We start from the raw sequence: 19015 nt of genomic DNA, 5'->3' as shown, positions 1-19015 counted from the left end.
GTTCCTGCCTTCCCCCACCACTACCTCATCCTGAGCTCTATCGGGGTGAAGGCGGTCCAATCTGATTGCAAGGCGCCGACCCAGTAGTTGTTCAGCAGGGCTCCAGCCAGTCGTTGAGCTGGGGGTGCTGTGCTGTGCTAGAAGGAATGTGGCAAGGCGTTACTCCCAATCCCCTTGCGTCATGCGGCGAAGGGTGTCCTTGGTGGTCCACACCATGCGTTCTGCTTGGCCATTGGTGGCAGGGTGGAATGGCGCCGAACGGATGTGGTGGATGGCGTTCTGCACTGTGAAGGTTTGGAATTCTCCTGACGTAAATGCAGTCCCGTTGTCTGAGACGAGAGTGTCAGGGAGCCCATGGGTTGCAAACAGCCTGCGTAGTACCCAGATGGCTGAGGATGTGGAAGTGGACGGTACCAGTGCGACTTCCAGCCATTTGGTGTAGGAGTCCACCACTATGAAGAATGTATTCCCCTGAAAGGGGCCAGCGAAATCCACATGCAGGCGTGACCATGGTGCTCGGGCGGACTCACAGGACTGGACTGGGGTCCTTGGGGGATCTGGGTGGGATTCTTGGCAGGCCTGGCAGTGTTTGACCCAGGCCTCTATCTCTCCATCGATCCCCGGCCACCACACATAACTCCTGGCAAGGGCCTTCATTCTTACTACCCCTGGATGTGTCTCGTGTAGGGCTGTGAGGACCCTTTTGCGGAGGGGCTGGGGAACAATGACTCTGCTTCCCCATAACAGGCACCCCTTGTGGGCCGACAGTTCATGTTTGTGGGTTGTGTAGCCGGCGAATTCTGGCCCAGGGCTGCTGCTGGGCCATCCCCTCGACACCCAGTCCAGGACCCGGGAGATGACCCTATCTTTCTTGGAATGGTGTGCAACTTCTTGTGCCTGAATGGGGTGGTTGGGAAGCAGCTCCAGGCTCATAACCTCTTGTGCAGGTGCTGGGTCAGGGCCTGTTTCCGGTAGTGGTAGCCTGCTGAGGGCGTCCGCATGGCCCATCGCCTTCCCAAGTCGGTGAATCAGTGCATACTGGTAGCTGGCAAGGAAAATTGACCACCTAAGGACGCGAGGAGACAGCACTTGGGGGGTCTGCTTTTCGGGGGCAAACAAGCCAAGCAACGGCTTGTGGTCAGTCACCACGGTGAAGGGCCGCCCGTACAAGAAATCATGGAATTTTTTTTACTCCCTTCACGATTGCCAGACCCTCGTCGATTTGCGAGTAGTTCCACTCGGTTGCGTTGAGTGTCTGGGAAAAGTACGCCACCGGTACCTCTCTTCCATCTGGGAGTTGGTGCCCCAGGACAGCGCTAATGCCATAGGGTGAGGCGTCGCATGCTAGCACCACCGGCAGCCTCTCGTCGAAGTGTGCCAAGACCGAGTTTGAGACAAGCAAGTCCTTGACTGCCTGGAATGCGGCCTCCTGGCGCTGGCCCCACACCCAAGGGGCCCGCTTGTCCAGGAGTCTGTGTAGGGGCTCCGCTACCGCCGCCTTGTGGGGAAGGAATGGTAGAAGTTCAATAGTCCCAAGAAGGCTTGAAGTTCAGTCTTGCTCTTGGGCGCTGTGGCATCACAAATGGCCCGTACCTTGTCCCCAGTCAGGTGGACCCCTTCTGCGTCCACCATAAATCCCAGAAAGTCCACCTGAGGCACTCCTAGTAGACATTTTTCCCGCTTCACCTTGAGACCCGCCATCTGGAAACGGTGCAGAACGGTGCGGAGTCCTCAAACTCCTCTGGTGTGGGCCCGGCAATCAACGCATCATCAAAGAAGGGGGTGACGCCAGGAATCCCTTTAAGGAGAGAGTCGATTAGATTCTGGAATATGCCTGGTGCCACGCTGACTCCGAATTGCAGCCGCTTTACCCTGAACGCTCCTCTGTGCGTCACAATTGTCTGTGCCTTTGCTGTGGCCTCATCTACTGGCAGCTGTTGATATGCTTGGGCCAAGTCCAGCTTGCCAAAAATTTTCGACCCTGCCAGGGTGGCAAGGACATGGCTGACCACTGGCACTGGGTATGCGTGGGCTGTGAGGGCCTTGTTTATGGTACATTTGTAGTCTGCGCAGATGCAGACCGAACCATTAGGCTTGACGGGTGTGACGATTGGGGTTTCCCGCGGGGCATTAGGCACCGGCTCCAGCACTCCTTGCTCCACGAGTCGGTCCAATTCCTTGTCTATATGGGGTTTCAAGGCGAACGGGACCCGGCGGGCCTTGAGCCTGACCAGTTGTACTGTGGGGTCAAGCTGTAGCGCAATGGGGGGGCCCGTATATTGTCCCAATTTCCCATCGAAAACCCCTGGAAATTCCTTGCATATGGTGTCCACGTCCACTTGTAAGCTAGTGTGGTTCACCCCGGTGACAGCTAGCCCCAGTGGTCCAAACCATGCCAATCCCAGTAAGCTAATGTAGGGGCCCTTGACCACAAGCAAGTCCAGTTGCCGCGTCCGCCCTCGGTATTGCACCCTGAAGGTCCCCACCCCCATTGTGGGGACCTTACGTTTCTGGAAGTCCCGTAGCGTGAATGGGGCCGGCCTGAGTTTGGGACCCCCAGTAGGACACAGTTTCCTTAAGGTCCTTGCCGAGATTATGGATAGAGTTGAACCCGTGTCAAGCTCCATGTGGCATGGGGCCCCCTCTATCTGTACCTCTACATAAATTTTCTTTACGTTGGGGTGGGGCAACTGGTATACCTGGCAGTCCGTGAGCTCCGTCGAGTTGCCTTGGTGCGTTGGGCCCCGGGACCTGGGGCTCTTGGATTGGTCATCTGATGCCTGGTGTCGGGTGGGCCGAGCCCGACACACCCGGGCGATGTGTCCCGATTTTCTGCACTGCCTGCACTCTGCGTTGCGGAAACGGCAGGTCCTCCTCTCGTGACTCTCCCTGCAGCTTGCGCAGTTTCCTTCTTCTCGTTGAGGCAGCTGTGGTCTGTGCGCTGCTTGAGTGCGCTGCTGTACTCGGTGCACCTCCTCCCTGTCGGAGCCTGAGTCGTCGGTGATGTCTTCGTGGTGCACCCTCGGTTGGGATGGCAGGCTCGGCCGTTCCTCTTGCGTCGACCTCTCAGCAGCTTCCGTTGCCAGGGCCTCCTCCAGAGCGACCTGGAATGTTAGGTCCTTCTTAGCGTAGAGGCGTCGTTGCAGCTTCTCATCCTTCAGGCCACCGACGAGGCGGCCACGAAGCATGTTCTCCAGCTCTGAGAAGTTGCAGAACTGGGGGGCTTGGCGGAGAGAGGTCACAAACCCAGTTATGGTTTGCCCAGGGGCTTGCCACTTTGCGTAGAAGGCATTTCGACGAGCCACCACTGAGGGCTGCGGCAAAAAATGCCCCTTCAGCTGTTCCATTATTGTTTTGTATGGAACAGTAGCGACGTCTTCAGGCGCAAGGAGAGCCCGGGCGATTTCAAACGTCTCCTCTCCGCAGACGCTGAAGAATATCGCCCTCTTCTTGGCGTCTTCTTCGTCGGTGACCCCTTTGGCTTCTAGGAGGAAGGTGAAACGGGAGGCGTACGCTTCCCAGTCTCCTGATGCTGGGTTGAATGGCGAGAAGCTGCTGTTGGCTGCCATTCTGAGTTCCTTGTGTCCCGGAGCTGAAGCCTGGATACACGGTGTGAGGCAGCGGTGCGGCAGGTGGCAGTGCTGCGGTGCTGTGTGTGGCAGTCAGTTCAGTGGGATCCCACCTTCGTCGCCAGTGAAATATACTCAGAGTCGCAAAGTGATTTCATGCTCTTTATTCAGCTCATAGTGGTGAGGAGGAATGAATGGAAGTCCCCTCACAGTATCTGCTTTATATACATTATTTACACAATGGGCTGCACATGATTGGCTAATTCCGGAATTCTACTGTAAGCCAATCAGGTTGTGGATTCACTTCTATCTGGAGCAGGATTGGGTGGTTCCTGCCAACCAATCATACTGCTGCATTGTTCTAGGACCAATCAGACTGCTGCATTCTGAATCCTATTGTTCTAGGACCAATCAGACTGCTGCATTTTGGATCCTATTGTTCTAGGACCAATCAGACTGCTGCAGTCTGGATCCTATTCAACTCAGTACATAACAAGTTTGCTGACCCTTGCTTTAAACTATGGGTTGGCAAACTAAGGCCCGGGCCGAATCCGGCCCAATCGCCTTCTAAATCCGGCCCGTGGACGGTCCTGGAATCAGCATGTTTTTACATGAGTAGAATGTGTGCTTTTATTTAAAATGCATCTCTGGGTTATTTGTGGGGCATCGGAATTGGTTCATCCCCCCCCCCCAAAAAAATATAGTGCGGCCCCCCACAAGGTCTGAGGGACAGCAGACTGGCCCACCACTGAAAAAGTTTGCTGACCCCTGCTTTAAACAGCCATGGCTTCCTCCCACCCACCAAATATTCCTGGGAACTGTAGCTTGTTCTGTGTGGTGAGAGTTGTTAGAAGAACGCTACTCCTCTCAAAGCTACAATTCCTAGAGTTCCCTGTGAAGATGGATTGGGTTTTGATACCCAGAACATAAAGTCAATTCACATGAGGTGACAGTAAGACCTCTGAAGCCCAGCCAGCAGTACCCCACATTAACAGGAACAAGCATTCTACAACATGCCAAAGAATCCTCTGGGAAGTTCTGAGTTTCCTCAGCAGATGAACTGATGCGGGCAAGGGTGTAACTATTTTTTGTTTTTGTTGTTTTAAACCCACTGATTGCTATAACTGCATTATGGCCCTTAATGATTTAATCCGTTCCAGCTGCTTTTTCCATCTTTTGCTGGCACGGAACAGCCTTGATGCCACTGCGCCACCATGCTTTCTGTGGATGAAAGACCTTTGCTTGTTGATTTAGGGCAGAAGAAGGAGAAGAAGAAATAAACATTCACATTTAGATCCAAGAGATAGCGGGGAAAGTGGAACTCTCTGTGTTTTATTCCAAGAACACTAGATGGTCCTGCCGAGACATAGGGATGCTGGAGAAAATTGATTCAGTTCACAGTTAAAGGCAAACTGGCCATAATTTGTACTAACCGTAACTCAGCCATCCTTCAAAATGCTCAAAATCTTGCATTGCAGTTCTCAAACCAAGTTACAGACACAAAAAACCGTAAGTGGTGGTCATGTGTGCAGGAAAATGCATAGGTTAGTAAAAATATATTTTTAAAATGCATTATTTTAAGGGAAATTTATTGCAAAAGTGTGTACATTAGGCAAAATTGTATACAGACAAGTGTATTAGGAAATTTTCTCCCTAAGATGCTGGTGAATTTTCATGGGGAATTGTTAAAAAAAAAAAAATTCACAAAATGATGTGGAAATGTGGAGAAATGAGTTTAAGACTGGAAAAACAAGAAACTGAAATTGACAGATTCTCCTATCCCCAGCTGATAGGTTTTCCAGGAAAGGAGTGAGCAGAATGTTTATAAGCAAGGTAATTTTTTTTTTTAGAAGAGACAATAGGGCACATCAACAAAAAGGTTGTAGCATGGAGTGTTCTCTGTTCAGGGACAGGATGATGACTGGCCAAATAACAAATCTCCCCTAGGGATGAGGAGAATTTATCACTTTAACAAAAAGAGCCCATCCGAAGATAAGAGTGATTAAAGTGGAGCACTTAAGAATACTTGACCCTTCTTTATTTTCTTCCCTTTTAGGAAAATCTTATGAAATCACCTACGTGAGGTTGAAATTTCACACCAGCCGCCCAGAGAGCTTTGCCATCTATAAGCGGAGCCATTCTAACAGCCCCTGGATCCCTTACCAGTATTACAGCGCCTCGTGTGAGAAGACATACAGGAAGCCAGAAGGACAGTTCTTGCGGCCTGGCCAAGATGAGCGGGTGGCGCTCTGTACAGACGAGTTCAGCGACATTTCCCCACTGAGTGGGGGAAATGTGGCCTTCTCCACACTTGAAGGCCGGCCTAGTGCCTACAGCTTTGACCAGAGTCCCATTCTCCAGGTACAAATCTCTGGGTGGGTGGTCCCTTAACACAAGGACAATGGCCTGGTAGTATCATCAGGAAACACTGCAGAACAAACTACAGTGGTACCTCAGGTTACAGACGCTTCAGGTTACAGTCGCTTCAGGTTACAGACTCTGCTAACCCAGAAATAGTACCTCGGGTTAAGAACTTTGCTTCAGGATGAGAACAGAAATTGGGTGGCAGCGGTGCGGTGGCAGTGGGAGGCCCCATTAGCTAAAGTGGCACTGAAGGAGGAGAGGACAGGTTAGGATACCCTAAAACTTGTATAGTCACACACACACACCCCAACCAGGCAGGCCTCAAGCCTCAAGACTTTTCAAAATTACTTTCTCACTCCCACTTCCCTCCCCCAGGCACAATGTTCTTCCCACCCGTCGAAAAGGCCTGAAAAGGCTACAATACCTCAGGTTAAGAACAGTTTCAGGTTAAGAACAGACCTCCAGAACGAATTAAGTTCTTAACCCGAGGTACCACTGTAGAATAAATCCACCAGAAAGGCACTATGATTTTGTGAAGAACATGTTGCAGAATTTGCCTGCAATAAAAGACCAGCCTGGAGGGGCCTGGCATCTGGAAGGCCACAGGTTCCCCAATCTTGGAACTGTGTTTCAGTTTAACCTCACCCCATCCATGCAGGCAGGGTGAGGCAAAACAGGAAGGTGCTGGCCTACCAGTGCAGCTCCCCACAAACCTCCCTTACCTTGGTCAGGCAGCAGTGTCCGCAGTGTGATGGTGGTTTCCAGCAAGATTTTGCGGTACACAGGAGTTATTGCGAGATTTTGGTGAGATCTTGAGAGACCTTGCCAGAACCTGCTACTGCCACTTTAGGCCCACTTTAGGTTCTGCTGCCTGAAGTGGCTGCCTCAGTCAGCCCCAGGCTGGCCCTGCACCTAGGAAGTCCGTTGGTTTCAGTTGGCCACAGCAGTTGTTTTCAGTCAGTGTGCCATGGCAACCTGGGTGCCTTGAAGAATGCTCAGTTGCCGTGAGCAACACAGGCCTCTGTTCCTCTCCCCCCCCCCCCCCCCCGCCCCAATGTCCTCTCACATCTCTGTCTCCCAAAGACTTTCACAGCTGTTTGTTTCATCCCCAGTGAAATATACTCAGAGTCACAAAGTGATTTCATGCTCTTTATTCAGCTCATAGTGGTGAGGAGGAATGAAGAAATCCCCTCAAAGTATCTGCTTTATATACATTATTTACACAATGGGCTGCACATGATTGGTTAATTCTGGAATTCTACTGTAAGCCAATCAGGTTGTGGATTCACTTATATCTGGAGCATGATGGGTGGTTCCTGCCAACCAATCATACTGCTGCATTGTTCTAGGACCAATCAGACTGCTGCAATTTGGATCCTATTGTTCTAGGACCAATCAGGCTGCTGCAGTTTGGATCCTATTCAACTCAGTACATAACACCCAGCCACACACTCCCCTGGCAAATAGTACCTCTGGGGCTGGCCAGGGGGTACTGGTTGCCAGGAGCTAAGGTGACCTTGGAGTAAGCAAGCAAGCAAGCAAGTGTTTGCTGTGTGCAAGGCCTGCCTGGGAGCTGAGTGCTTGGTGCTGAAGGGGAGCCTTTCTGCCATGCAGGCCTGGCAGTGCCTGCTGCCGCCATTGCTGTCTCCCAAGGTACTGGCCTCACATTCACCTTTGGCCAGTCTCTGTTGGGCCACTAAGGCTGGGGGCATCCTTGCCCCAGGCCCCGGTGGGGCAATGTGAGGAGGCACCTCTTTTGGGTACAGGAGGGGTAGCAGCTGTCCAGGGGACTCCCAAGAAGAGGGGAGAGAGGAGGCTGAGGGAACAGTCCACAAGGGAAAGTGTTTGAAAAGGGGTGAGGGGTTGCTGGCTCTGCAGGCAAGGGGTGACATAACTGGGCTCATAAGTCCCTCAGGGGTGTCACAGAAAGAATGTAATTGGTCACGGGTGCTGTGGACTGAAAAAGACTGTACCTCTGGGGTACAGTCCATTGGGACTGGTAGGGTGGAAGGCAGAGAGACCAACAGTAGGTGGAGCCAGAGAGCCAATGGCAAGCAAAGCCAGCCCATTCTAGTTTTGTCCCTGTCCTCCCTGGTGAGTGCTGAGACTAAGCAGAATGGAACTGAAATAAACAAACAAACAAACAAACAAACAAACAAACAAATAGTCAGTCCAGTAGTTGGTCTCTAAGGTGCTACTGGACAATTTATTTATTTATTTATTTATTTTGACTGCGTCAGACCAACATGGCCGCCTCCCTGAATCCAGAATGGAACTGACAGCCACTGACACCTTCTAAATGGTTTGTTCAAGAAATATAACCCATGTAGGAATGTGGCCTTTGAACTCTAAAAAGCCTCTGCCCTTCTGCTCTTCACCAATCAGATGTCCTGCACCCCTACTATTTCCTTACTTTCTCACTTACTATAATTCATTTCTTAATCCAAGGATCACAGGGAAGTTTACAATATAAAAACGCAAAAATATATAAAATAGTAACAAACAAAAACTGTTATGTACTAAGCTTGAATCCTAGAACAATAGGCAAGAAAGATCCTAGAATGCAACAACAGATTGGCCTGCAGGAAAAGACCAATCAGGCTCCAGGAGGGAAGCAGAATCAGCCAATCAGACAGGACTCACTGTGTAAATAATGTATATAAAAACCTGAGGTTTGGGGGGCAATTGAATCACTGTTTTACAAGCTGCAATAAAGAGCATGAAATCACTACAGGACTCAGAGTATATTTCAAAAACAATCTGCTGTTCTTGTATCCACCCTTCAAAGTCCCAGGCTCCTCCTCTTCTCTTAGAATCTGAGCCTTTGCAAACATTCATTTTGGTCAGTACTTTCCCCCCTAGGAGGTACTTAAGGGTACGCAGTACCGGCACGTTGTTGTTGTTGTTGTTGTTGTTGTTGTTGTTGTTAAAAAAAAGTGTGGCACTTACTGTAACAACTTCATGGTGAGTACCAACACCTATTTTTTATAGGAAAAAAGCATACATTTCGGTCCCAGTGGATTGTCAATACTGATCCTGTGTAATTCTGTAGGAGTGGGTGACCGGGACGGATTTGAAGATTTCTTTGGACCGGCTAAATACCTTTGGGGATGACATCTTCAAGGATCCCAAGGTGCTGCAGTCTTACTACTATGCCATCTCAGACTTCTCCGTAGGGGGCAGGTAAGGTGGGCGGAAAGAAGAAAAGGACAATCATAAAGGGTAGTTTTTTTATTGGGAAGGGGTGATTGCTCTCACCTGGGAAAAAAGAAAGTGTTGCCAACCTTAAATCATGACTTCCTGCTGTCTTATGAATCCCCGCTTCTTAAGGCTCAAGTGTAAAATCCTAACCCAAGGACCACTACCCTTTTTTGGGCATGAGGGGTCACCACATCTGGAATCAAAGAAATTCTCCTGGGTCCCAGCAAATGGCTATTTTACAATTTCCTGGAGATAACAGGAATTGAACCTGGGACCTTCTGCATGCAAATCATGCTTTACTGTAGTTCAGACAGTGTTTCAAGTGAGGCCGGATAAGGATTGCTGATTAAAGAAGCAAAACATGTGTCCTTTGGGTGGAGGGAGGGATAAATAGGGGTGGGGAAATCATGGTCCCAAATGTTTCCCCATTCTACCTCCCCCGTTCCTGGTTTTCTTTCTGCCCATTTCCGCTGCAGTGTTAAGAAAACACACTAGAGAAAAAGGAGGATGGGAGGGTGAGGGTGGTCTTATGAAAGCACAGCAAGGACCACACTGGCTTTATCTGTCTTGAGTCTTTCTCCCAAGCAGCTGGGATTTGTTTTCTTCTGAACAGGCCACCCTCAGAGACTCCAAGCACAGCGAGTCCTGGGATTAGGGGTCAGGGATAAGCCCTGGATAAAAGAGGTGAAGGGTGCTATGGACTTGATTTGTGTTCTATCTCTCAAACTTTGCTTAGCATATGTGTTCCCTTGAGGAGAAGAATGTATTTTCCTCATTTTCAGCAAAGGCACATTCAGGACAGACGAGGGGTCTGGAGTGCAGAGAATGTTGTTGGGTTTGTTTTTATTTTAAATAGCCTACCCTGCTTTGGAGAAGTTCCTAACTGAAGAGGTGAATAATACTGAAAGGGTCAGTTGTCCATGTTTGGGTCTCTCCTAGGTGCAAGTGTAATGGCCATGCTAGTGAATGCATCCCAAATGAAGAGGATCAGTTGGTTTGCCTCTGCCAGCACAACACCACTGGGGTAGACTGCGAGTTGTGCCAGCCGTTTTATCAGGACCGCCCGTGGGCACGGGGCACCGCTGAGGCTGCCAACGAGTGTCTCCGTAAGTGGCATGTTGGAGTCTGGCAACTGTGGTCATTTCCAGCATAAAAAATAGCCTCAGAGCAGAAGGACCACCTATAGTTCCGGGTTCCTTTCCCCCTCGGAAAATTTATTTCAGTGGGTCAACTCTTGAGTATGTTGGAGAGCACCCATTATTATTATTATTATTATTATTATTATTATTATTATTAATCTACAGTGCAATCAGGATACCGTAAGCAAAAATAAAACAGAGAAGTCTCTGCCCCCAAGGCAATAAAAGTTAAGACAATACGTTTTGGCAAAACAATCTTGTGTTTGTTTGGGGTTTTTTGTGCCCAGCATGCAACTGTAGCGGCCGATCAGACGAGTGCTTTTATGACTGGGAGTTATACCGACGCACTGGGCACGGTGGCCACTGCCGAAATTGCCAGGACAACACGGACGGCCCGCACTGTGAGCGCTGCCGCCAGAATTTCTACCGCTGGGATACCCAGGCGGCATGCCAGCCCTGCAGCTGCAACCCAGCAGGTAGGCAGATTGGGGAGGCAGTATGAAGGGTAGGGCGGCAGGAAGGGAGAAGTGACATAAAACTCCTAGCTATCTTCTTTGACTGGTAGCACATGAATATATATAGAGAGAGGGTGAGAGAGAGAGAGAGTTTTTAATACAAGATTGTTCACAACAGAGACTCCACCCACATATTATTATGCCACTTTAAACAGCCATGGCTCTCCCCTCCCCCCCCCCCCAAGTATCCTTTGTTCAGGGAGGTGAGAGTTGTTAGGAAACCCACCATTCCCCTCACAGAGCTAAAATTCTCAGAGTGGTTTAGCAATCAGCTGCTCTCCCCAGCTTCCTCCCTGGCATCTGCAGGTGGGGCTGGAAATGCCCTTGCCTGAAACCCTGGAAGAAGAAGAAGAAGAAGAAGAAGAAGAAGAAGAAGAAGAAGAAGAAGAAGAAGAAGAAGAGTAGTAGTAGTAGTAGTAGTAGTTTGGACTTGATACCCTGCCTTTCATTCCCCTTAAGGAGTCTCAAAGCGGCTAACATTCTCCTTTCCCTTCCTCCCCCACAACAAACACTCTGTGAGGTGAGTGAGGCTGAGAGACTTCAGAGAAGTGTGACTGGCCCAAGGTCACCCAGCAGCTGCAGGTGGAGGAGCGGAGACGCGAACCCGGTTCACCAGATTACGAGTCTGCCGCTCTTAACCACTACACCACAATGGAGAGCTACTGCCAGTCAATGTAGATAATCCTGAGCTATATGGAGCCAATGGTCTGACTCAGTATAAATCAGATTCCTCAGTTCCTTTGTTGACACTTTATATCTTCCCAGGTTCCTTGAATCCCCAGTGTGACAGCTCAGGGGCCTGTGAATGCAAAGCAACGGTGACAGGCTGGAAGTGTGAGCGTTGCCGAGATGGATTCCATTCCCTCAGTGAAGGCGGGTGCAGGTGAGAGGAGGAGGAATAGTATCCCCCTGGAACTGTGGCAGGGGCAGGACTAGCTCTACCCTTAGGCAAAGTGAGGTGGCCACTTCAGGTGGTAAAAGCTGGGATTCCTCCTGGGCCCCAAGCCATTGTCACTCTTCAGCATACTCCTCTCCACCTGTTCCCATTCTTCTGAGCTGATGCTAGGAATGGTGAAGAAATTCAATTTTGTTTGCATTTCAGTGGGAAGGTGCACTTCTCAAATCAATACACAAAGCGAAACATGGCTACCTTTCAAAATTAACTTCTCAGAGTGTTTTGATTTGATTCTCTAACCAAAGTGCATGTATTAGGAAAATATGCACATAAAAATGCATTTACTGGGGCAAAATAACATACAAAGTGCACTACATTAGAAGAAATTGCTTGCAAAAATGCATGTTAATCTACACTGCATATAAAAGTGTGTTTATTAGGAGGAATTCACACAAGATGCTAACAAATTTCTTGACTGTTTTTACATATACTAGGGGCTGTGCCCTTGTTCACTCCTGTCACCAGCCCTCCTGCCATTCCACCCACATTGACCCCCTAAAACTGCGCCTTCCCTCTCCATGCAATTATGAATCCTCTGATGGGGATTATGTAATGATAATCTTACATTTTTATGTACCGTATTTTTCGTCCCATAGGACGCTCCATCCCATAGGATGCACCTAGTTTTTTTGGGGGGAAATAAAGGAATTTCCCCCCCTTTATTTCCCCCCCAAAAAAAAAACCAGGTTGGGGAAACTGAACCAGGTCGAGGAACAGCGGGATGGCGGCGCTGCACCTCCTTGCTGTCCCCCGAGCTTGTGGGGCTGGCCGATGTCTGCCTGGCGCACGGGGCACTTTGCTTCAGGGCGCCCTGCGCACTGGGTGGCAGGCTGCTATCCGCAGTGTGGGGAGCCCTGCGGGAACTCCCGCAGGGCTCCCCACGCTGCGGATGTCTGCCCAGCGCGAGGGGCGCTCTGCTTTAGGGCACCCCTCGCACCGGGCGGCAGGCTGCTATCCGCAGCCTAGAAATCCCTGCGGGAACTCCCGCAGGGCTGCCTAGGCTGCGGATGTGTTCCTGAAGCCTGGAGAGCCAGAGGGGTCGGTGTGCACTGACCCCTCTCGCTCTCCAAGCTTCAGTGAAAGCCTGCATTTGCCCCATAGGACGCACCCAGATTTCCCCTTCATTTTTGAAGGAGAAAAAGTGTGTCCTATAGGGCGAAAAATACGGTATATAGGAAGATATAAAACCTATAATTGCTGCAGAATTGTGGATAACTGAATTTAAGATGGGGGGGGAGGGAGAAACCAAAACTGACACATTTGTCCATCCCTAGCGGGCAGCAACGCTTTCTTGTTGCAGGGTTGGCTGCCTCGCCTAGTTCCCTTCTTTCAACACTTCTCAGACGTTGTTTGGGAAAGTCCCCTTACTGAGAGAGCAGGCAAAGAGGCAGCCAGGCCAGGCCACACACCCCAGCAGCCATGATGCATGTGGATACCTTGCTCTGGTCACATCGCACATGCTGGAACTGGCGCTGCTGTACTGCAGCCTTCGTTTGAGTGACACAACTTACCGGTATGTGTCATTGCCCTCATTTTTCAGGCCTTGTGCTTGTGATGCAGCTGGCAGTGTAGGAACATGTGACCCTAACACAGGACACTGCAGGTGCAAAGAGAAGGTAGAAGGGTACCTGTGCAACAGGTGAGTAATCTTGATCTCCCGCCTCTCTTCCTTTCCCTCTGTTGTTCCTAGCCCTGTGCAAACATAAGACTGTAACTTCCTCAGAGGAGGGATCTGTCTTTTTTATTGATGAGAATAAAAGCACCTCCAGATATTGCTGAACTACAGCTCCCATCAGCCCCAGCAATCATGGCCAATGGCTAGGGATGAGAGGAGTTTTAGTTCTGTAACATCTGGTGGGCCAAAATTTCTCTGCACCTGATTTTAAAAACAAACAAACAAACAAACAAGCAGGCACTGTGTCATGAGCCTGAATCTGGGGAGCAGCCAAGACTCTCAAAGAACACAAGAAGAGTCTGTCTGGATCAGATCTGCCCCATCTGGCTAGTATCCTGTTCTCATGGTGGCTAACCAGATATCCCAATGGGAAGCCCACAAGTACAACCTGAGCGTCCTCCCCACCTGTGATTCCCAGCAACTGAGGTTCAAAGGCATACTGCCTCCAACAGTGGAGGGAGAATTTAGCCGCTGTGGGTGGTAGCCTTATCTTCCATGGATAAAGATACACTGTCAATAAAAATTGGTCTGCTCCATGAAGCTGACTGACATATGCTCTTTCTTGTCCAGGTGCCAACCTAGTAGCTTCAATCTACAGCTCCACAACCCTACTGGCTGCACCAGCTGCTTCTGCTATGGCCATTCAACAGCGTGCACAGTGGCCCAGGGGTATGAGGTTCACAATATCATCTCTGACTTCAGCCAAGGTAGTTGGGGAACTTTTCTATATGGGTATATCTGCACACTACAACGTTATTCAACCCAACTATATCCCAGGGCTCCCAGGAGAGACAGAAAAACAGTTAAAGCAGTAGAAGTCCGTAGTGTAAAGTGCACAAGGGCATCACATGTTTATGCAAAATAGCAACAAATAAATACCTGTAGAAGAAAACTAAAGGATTAAAATCTGTACAGGCAGTTTGTGTAGGGGTTGCATTCAAAGTCAGTACACATGGCAGTGGTCATGCTTAAGCCCCTTCTGAGCCCGCCCAGTTCTCAGGCCAAAAGTGGTGTATGCATTAGCACTTGCACATCACTACTAGTTTTTACAAGTTTTTACTGAGACAGGTGTGAATGAGGGTAACACAGATTGGCAGTTTTGAAAAGGCAGCCTTCCTGTCTGTGGGTGGAGTCAGTGTGAGGCATAGGACTCTCTAGGGATGTAGGGTTGCCATATTTCAAATATGGCAATATTTGCCAAAGTTGTTGAGCTTCTTTTAGTTTTGCCCAAAATTGTTGAGCTCAAAATCTCAAAAAAAGAAGAAATTTTTGAGCTGTTTTTAAGGAAATCCACAAAAAACCCGAGACTTCCAACACTGGTTGCCATACATCCAGATCTTCCCAGACATTTCAGCAGTTTCCGCCCAGACACTGCTTCCGACTGCAGTATTCTGGCTATGTCTGGGAAATTCCGGACGTAGGGCAACCCTTAGGTAAGGTTGCCAGACGTCCCCGTTTCCCAGGGACAGTCCCCGGATTTACAAATCAGTCCCCTGACAAAATCCATCTATCTAATAGGAAGTTGAAAAGTGTCCCCGGATTCATTGAAAAAAATCTGGTAACCTTACCTAAGGGATAGCCAAAGTGATGCCTTGCAGGTGTTGTTGGACTATAGTTCCCATCATCCCTGGCTATTAGGCATGCTAGTTGGGGATGATGGGAGCTGGAATCTCACACAAGCCGTAGGACAAATTGGCTACCCCTGCTCTAGAGCAGGAAGAAGCAACCATTTTGCAATTGCTGCATTTTAGCAATTGAAAATCACATACCCCTGTCAGTCTTGCTATGAATCGCTCAGATATCTGCCACTGCATCCCAGTTCACTTACTAATCTCTAAAGCAGCTGCCCCATTGCGCATGCTGCTCAGCATGAGGCGCCAACTCTGAAGCAACTGTTCTATAAATCCAGCTAGGCCCCTATTGGCTCCCCAGATTGCCTAAGTGTGGCTGGACTGTTGAGCTGCAGTACCCAAATCTGGCCATTATTTGGGTGGCACTGTAGAGCACCAGAGACCAGGCAAATAGCTCACTGTACAGTGGTACCTTGGTTTACAAACATAATCCATTCCCAAGGTCCGGTTGTAAACAAAAACAGGTGGTAACCCAAGGCGTGCTTTCGCCAATGGGTTGTAATAATTGGTTGTAATAATAATAAATGGGTTGTAATCCAAAAAAAAGGGACATGCACTTCCAGGTTTGACGTGGTTGTAATCCAAAACAGTTGTAATCCAAAGCGGTTGTAAACCAAGGTAGCACTGTATGTGAAAGCCTCCCCAATGGCACAGCATCAATGGCTCAGCAACTTCAAGAAAAGGAAAAAGCAGCTGTGTAAACCCAGCACTCATAATTTATTTAATTCTGAGCTGTATCTGGCTGAGTTATAGCTTTCTGTTTGGCCAGTGGAGAGACATGTGGGCGAGTACACAGCTGGTGACCCAAAGTAAACCCAATGGAGCATATGAGGCCTTCTGTCTCCTGTTCTCCCTTTGCACAGCAGGGGTTTATTCTGCACTGGCTGAAGGCCTCTGTGTGAACCTAGCTTGGACTCTGTGTGAACCTATCAAGTAGCTCGCTCAGTCGCTATCCAGCATCCAAGATGGCGCTGAAGCAAGTTCATAGACCTCTCTCTTGTGTGTGAAAGATCACCCTCTGGTGAGCATCCCAAGGAACGCCCATTATAGAACCTGTCAAAACCCACAGGGCCCAGTGGTCAAGGGGCTCCTGCTCCGATGGAAAACCTGTGTGAATTATTCTGTGTGTAGCTGTTAGCGTAATAATCTGAACATGCTATTACTGTCTGCCAGGCCAGGCTACCCATGAGGTGAGGTGGTGCAGTTGCCTCTGGTAGCAGATCCAGCCTCCAGGGAGCACACCGCAAACCACTGCCTGCTGCCACTCGTTCCTTTCTGGTCTCATTTTACTTCCCCACTGCCTTCGGGTGGGGGAAGCTATGAAGGCGGAGTCAGGAGCATTTTCTGTTGTGCCTCAAGTGGCAGAATGTCCTGGGCCGGCCCTGACAGTCTTTGTGTGTATGTGTTTTATTTAATTGTAGATGTTTATTTCTTTACTATTTGGTGGATTTTTTATTGATAGGGTTGCCAAATGTCCTCCTTTTCCAGGAAACGTTCTCTTTTTCATGGGTAGAGTCGTCATAGCGATCCATAGTTAAAAATAGAAGTTGACAAATGTGTCCTCTTCAAAATATGGCAACCTTTATTCTTGTAATCTGCTTAGAATCCATATTAGTACTTCTTCTTCTTCTTCTTCTTCTTCTTCTTCTACTACTACTACTACTGATACTAATACTAATACTAATACTATTATTACAATTTATTACCCACTCTTCACCCTAAGGTCCCAGGGCAGGTTACAACAATTATAACAATATTAAAAACAGTTAAAACAAGTTACAGTCACAGAAATAAGGTGGATCCTACAGATATATATCTCAAGTGTCAAAATCTGGGATAAAGAGGTGTGTCTTATCATTTATCACAAGTTGCATAAGCTGCCAGATGCATCTCTATGGGAAGAGAGTTCCACAGCTATGGGGCTGCCACAGACAAATTGACAATTAAGTGGTGTATAAAAAAGGTAAAGGTACCCCTGCCCGTACGGGCCAGTCATGTCCGACTCTAGGGTTGTGCGCCCATCTCACTTAAGAGGCCGGGGGCCAGCGCTGTCCGGAGACACTTCTGGGTCACGTAGCCAGTGTGACAAAGCTGCTCTGGCGAGCCAGCACCAGCGCAGCACACGGAAATGCCGTTTACCTTCCCGCTATAAAGCGTTACCTATTTATCTACTTGCACTTAGGCATGCTTTCGAACTGCTAGGTGGGCAGGAGCTGGGACCGAAAGACGGGTGCTCACCCCGCTGCAGGGATTTGAACCGCCGACCATGCGATCGGCAAGTCCTAGGCACTGAGGTTTTACCCACAGCGCCACCCGCGTCCCTTAAGCGGTGTATACATCAATCAAATAATTAACTGATTAACAATATATTTTTAAAAACACCCAAATAGGGATGGCATGAAATACCCATTGTATTGGAATCTGTTCCAATTATTTTTTTAAATGGAAGGGGAAGCAACACATTCCGTTGTAATGCCTTTCCTTGGTTCATATAGCTTGCCTTTATACCATAACATTTCTTAGTGTCTGGAATCCAGATGCTTTCTCCCCATGGCTATCGTGGTGCAAAGTAACAATTGGTTTGGTTTTTTTTTTTTCATTCTTCCAGAGCTCCAGTTCCTGTTTCAACATGAATAGCTCATGAGACTCTCAGTCGCAGGGTTGTGGGTTCGAGCCCCACGTTGGGTGAAAGATGCATTGCAGGAGGTTGGACTAGATGACCCTTGTGGTCCCTTCCAACTCTACAATTCTATGATTCTATGTAGTTATAGGGTGAAATTTCATCAGGCCTCCATGAGCAAGAATGGCGAAAGAAGGGAAGGATATTAATTGAGTGCCCACTTTACACACAGAAGGTCCCAGGTTCAGCTCCCAGTGGCATCTCCAGGTAGGGCTGGGAATGAAATCCTGGAGAGCCGCTTCCCGTCAGTGCAGACAATACTGAGCTAGATAGAGTAAAGGGTCTCGCTCTGTATAAGGCAGCTTCCTATGTTCCTCTTGGAAGGGCTGTAGCTCATCTGTCTTGCATGTTGAAGATCCTAGGTTCAACCTTGTAGGCAAAAGCGAGCTAAATTGCAAGGTCAGCCAGACTTTGCTTGTGTTTTGTTGTTTTTTACTAGGACTCGATGGCTGGAAAGCAGTAAATCCAAGTGGGCAGGAGGTCCCGCTCCGCTGGACTAGAGGAGAGATCTTCCTGGAGCAAGAGGAGGAAGAGGCTGATTTTATAGCGCCAGGTATAGTATCTGCAAAGCAGGAAGTGATGAAAATTCCTTCTCTCAAGGCTGCTAGCTCCTTCCATTGCAGTTTATCATAATGACTCTAGGTCAAATGGCCCTCTGGAAGGAATTTGCCCTTGGGGCCAGTCCCAAAAGCACATAGCAAGCTGGTCACTCGATGCTCACTGTTCTGCAAGAGTAGCTTGTGGTGACAGTATCCTTCCAGCTTGAGGTCATCACTTTGACTATGTCAGGGACCAGGAGTCAGATTCCTCATTAATGGGTGATGGAGGCAAAGGTGCGGAACCCAAAGTGTTAAATCCAAGCTTTAATGGAAGCCTATCTAATTTACACTTCACAGAACAATACCATCAAGGCTATCCTTTGAAATTCACACTTTGCCAAATTTTCTGATGCAGGTTCTGCAGCCAAAAGACATGTGTGTTACAGGGGAAAGTGTACCTAAGAATGCATATTTTTCTGAAAAACATCGAAAAATGCATTCCCTTATGGAAAATTGCTTGCAAATCATGTATTTATTGGGCAAAAATGTGTACAGCGTTGACAGATGCTGACAATTTTTTGCAATGTTTTTAAATAATAATAATAAATCACAAACAGCTGGTGGAAAAGTGGCAAACTGAACTTAAAATTGGAAAACTGAAAAACTGATAGAAACCGAAATAGAGATATTTGTTCATCCAGCCCCAGTATAGTGTAGTGGTTAGAGCGTCAGCCTAGGATCTCTGAG

The 19015-nt window shown here is 48.6% G+C and overlaps 1 protein-coding gene across 2 annotated transcripts in view; it reads left to right on the top strand.

Annotated features, from left to right (window-relative positions):
• The window catches only part of LAMC3 (laminin subunit gamma 3), a 72032-nt gene that overhangs the window by 9456 nt on the left and 43561 nt on the right, over positions 1-19015 (top strand). The window contains exons 1-9 of one of the 2 annotated variants that reach the window (XM_083485502.1): positions 6332-7044; positions 7378-7586; positions 8986-9116; positions 10074-10240; positions 10561-10749; positions 11554-11671; positions 13284-13382; positions 13989-14125; positions 18169-18282. In XM_083485502.1, the coding sequence (XP_083341628.1) occupies positions 7542-7586; positions 8986-9116; positions 10074-10240; positions 10561-10749; positions 11554-11671; positions 13284-13382; positions 13989-14125; positions 18169-18282 (1000 nt within the window). In that variant the 5' untranslated portion in view covers positions 6332-7044; positions 7378-7541. Of the gene's footprint in view, positions 1-5625; positions 5931-6331; positions 7045-7377; positions 7587-8985; positions 9117-10073; positions 10241-10560; positions 10750-11553; positions 11672-13283; positions 13383-13988; positions 14126-18168; positions 18283-19015 lie in introns of those variants that run through there. The other variant, XM_083485501.1, reaches the window with a different exon arrangement.

This window comes from Podarcis liolepis (assembly GCF_965112155.1).
Source record: "Podarcis liolepis genome assembly, chromosome: Z".
NCBI classification, from domain to species: domain Eukaryota; kingdom Metazoa; phylum Chordata; class Lepidosauria; order Squamata; family Lacertidae; genus Podarcis; species Podarcis liolepis.
The sequence above is the reverse complement of the archived record's forward strand: the minus strand, read 5'-3'. Positions and strand labels throughout refer to the sequence as shown.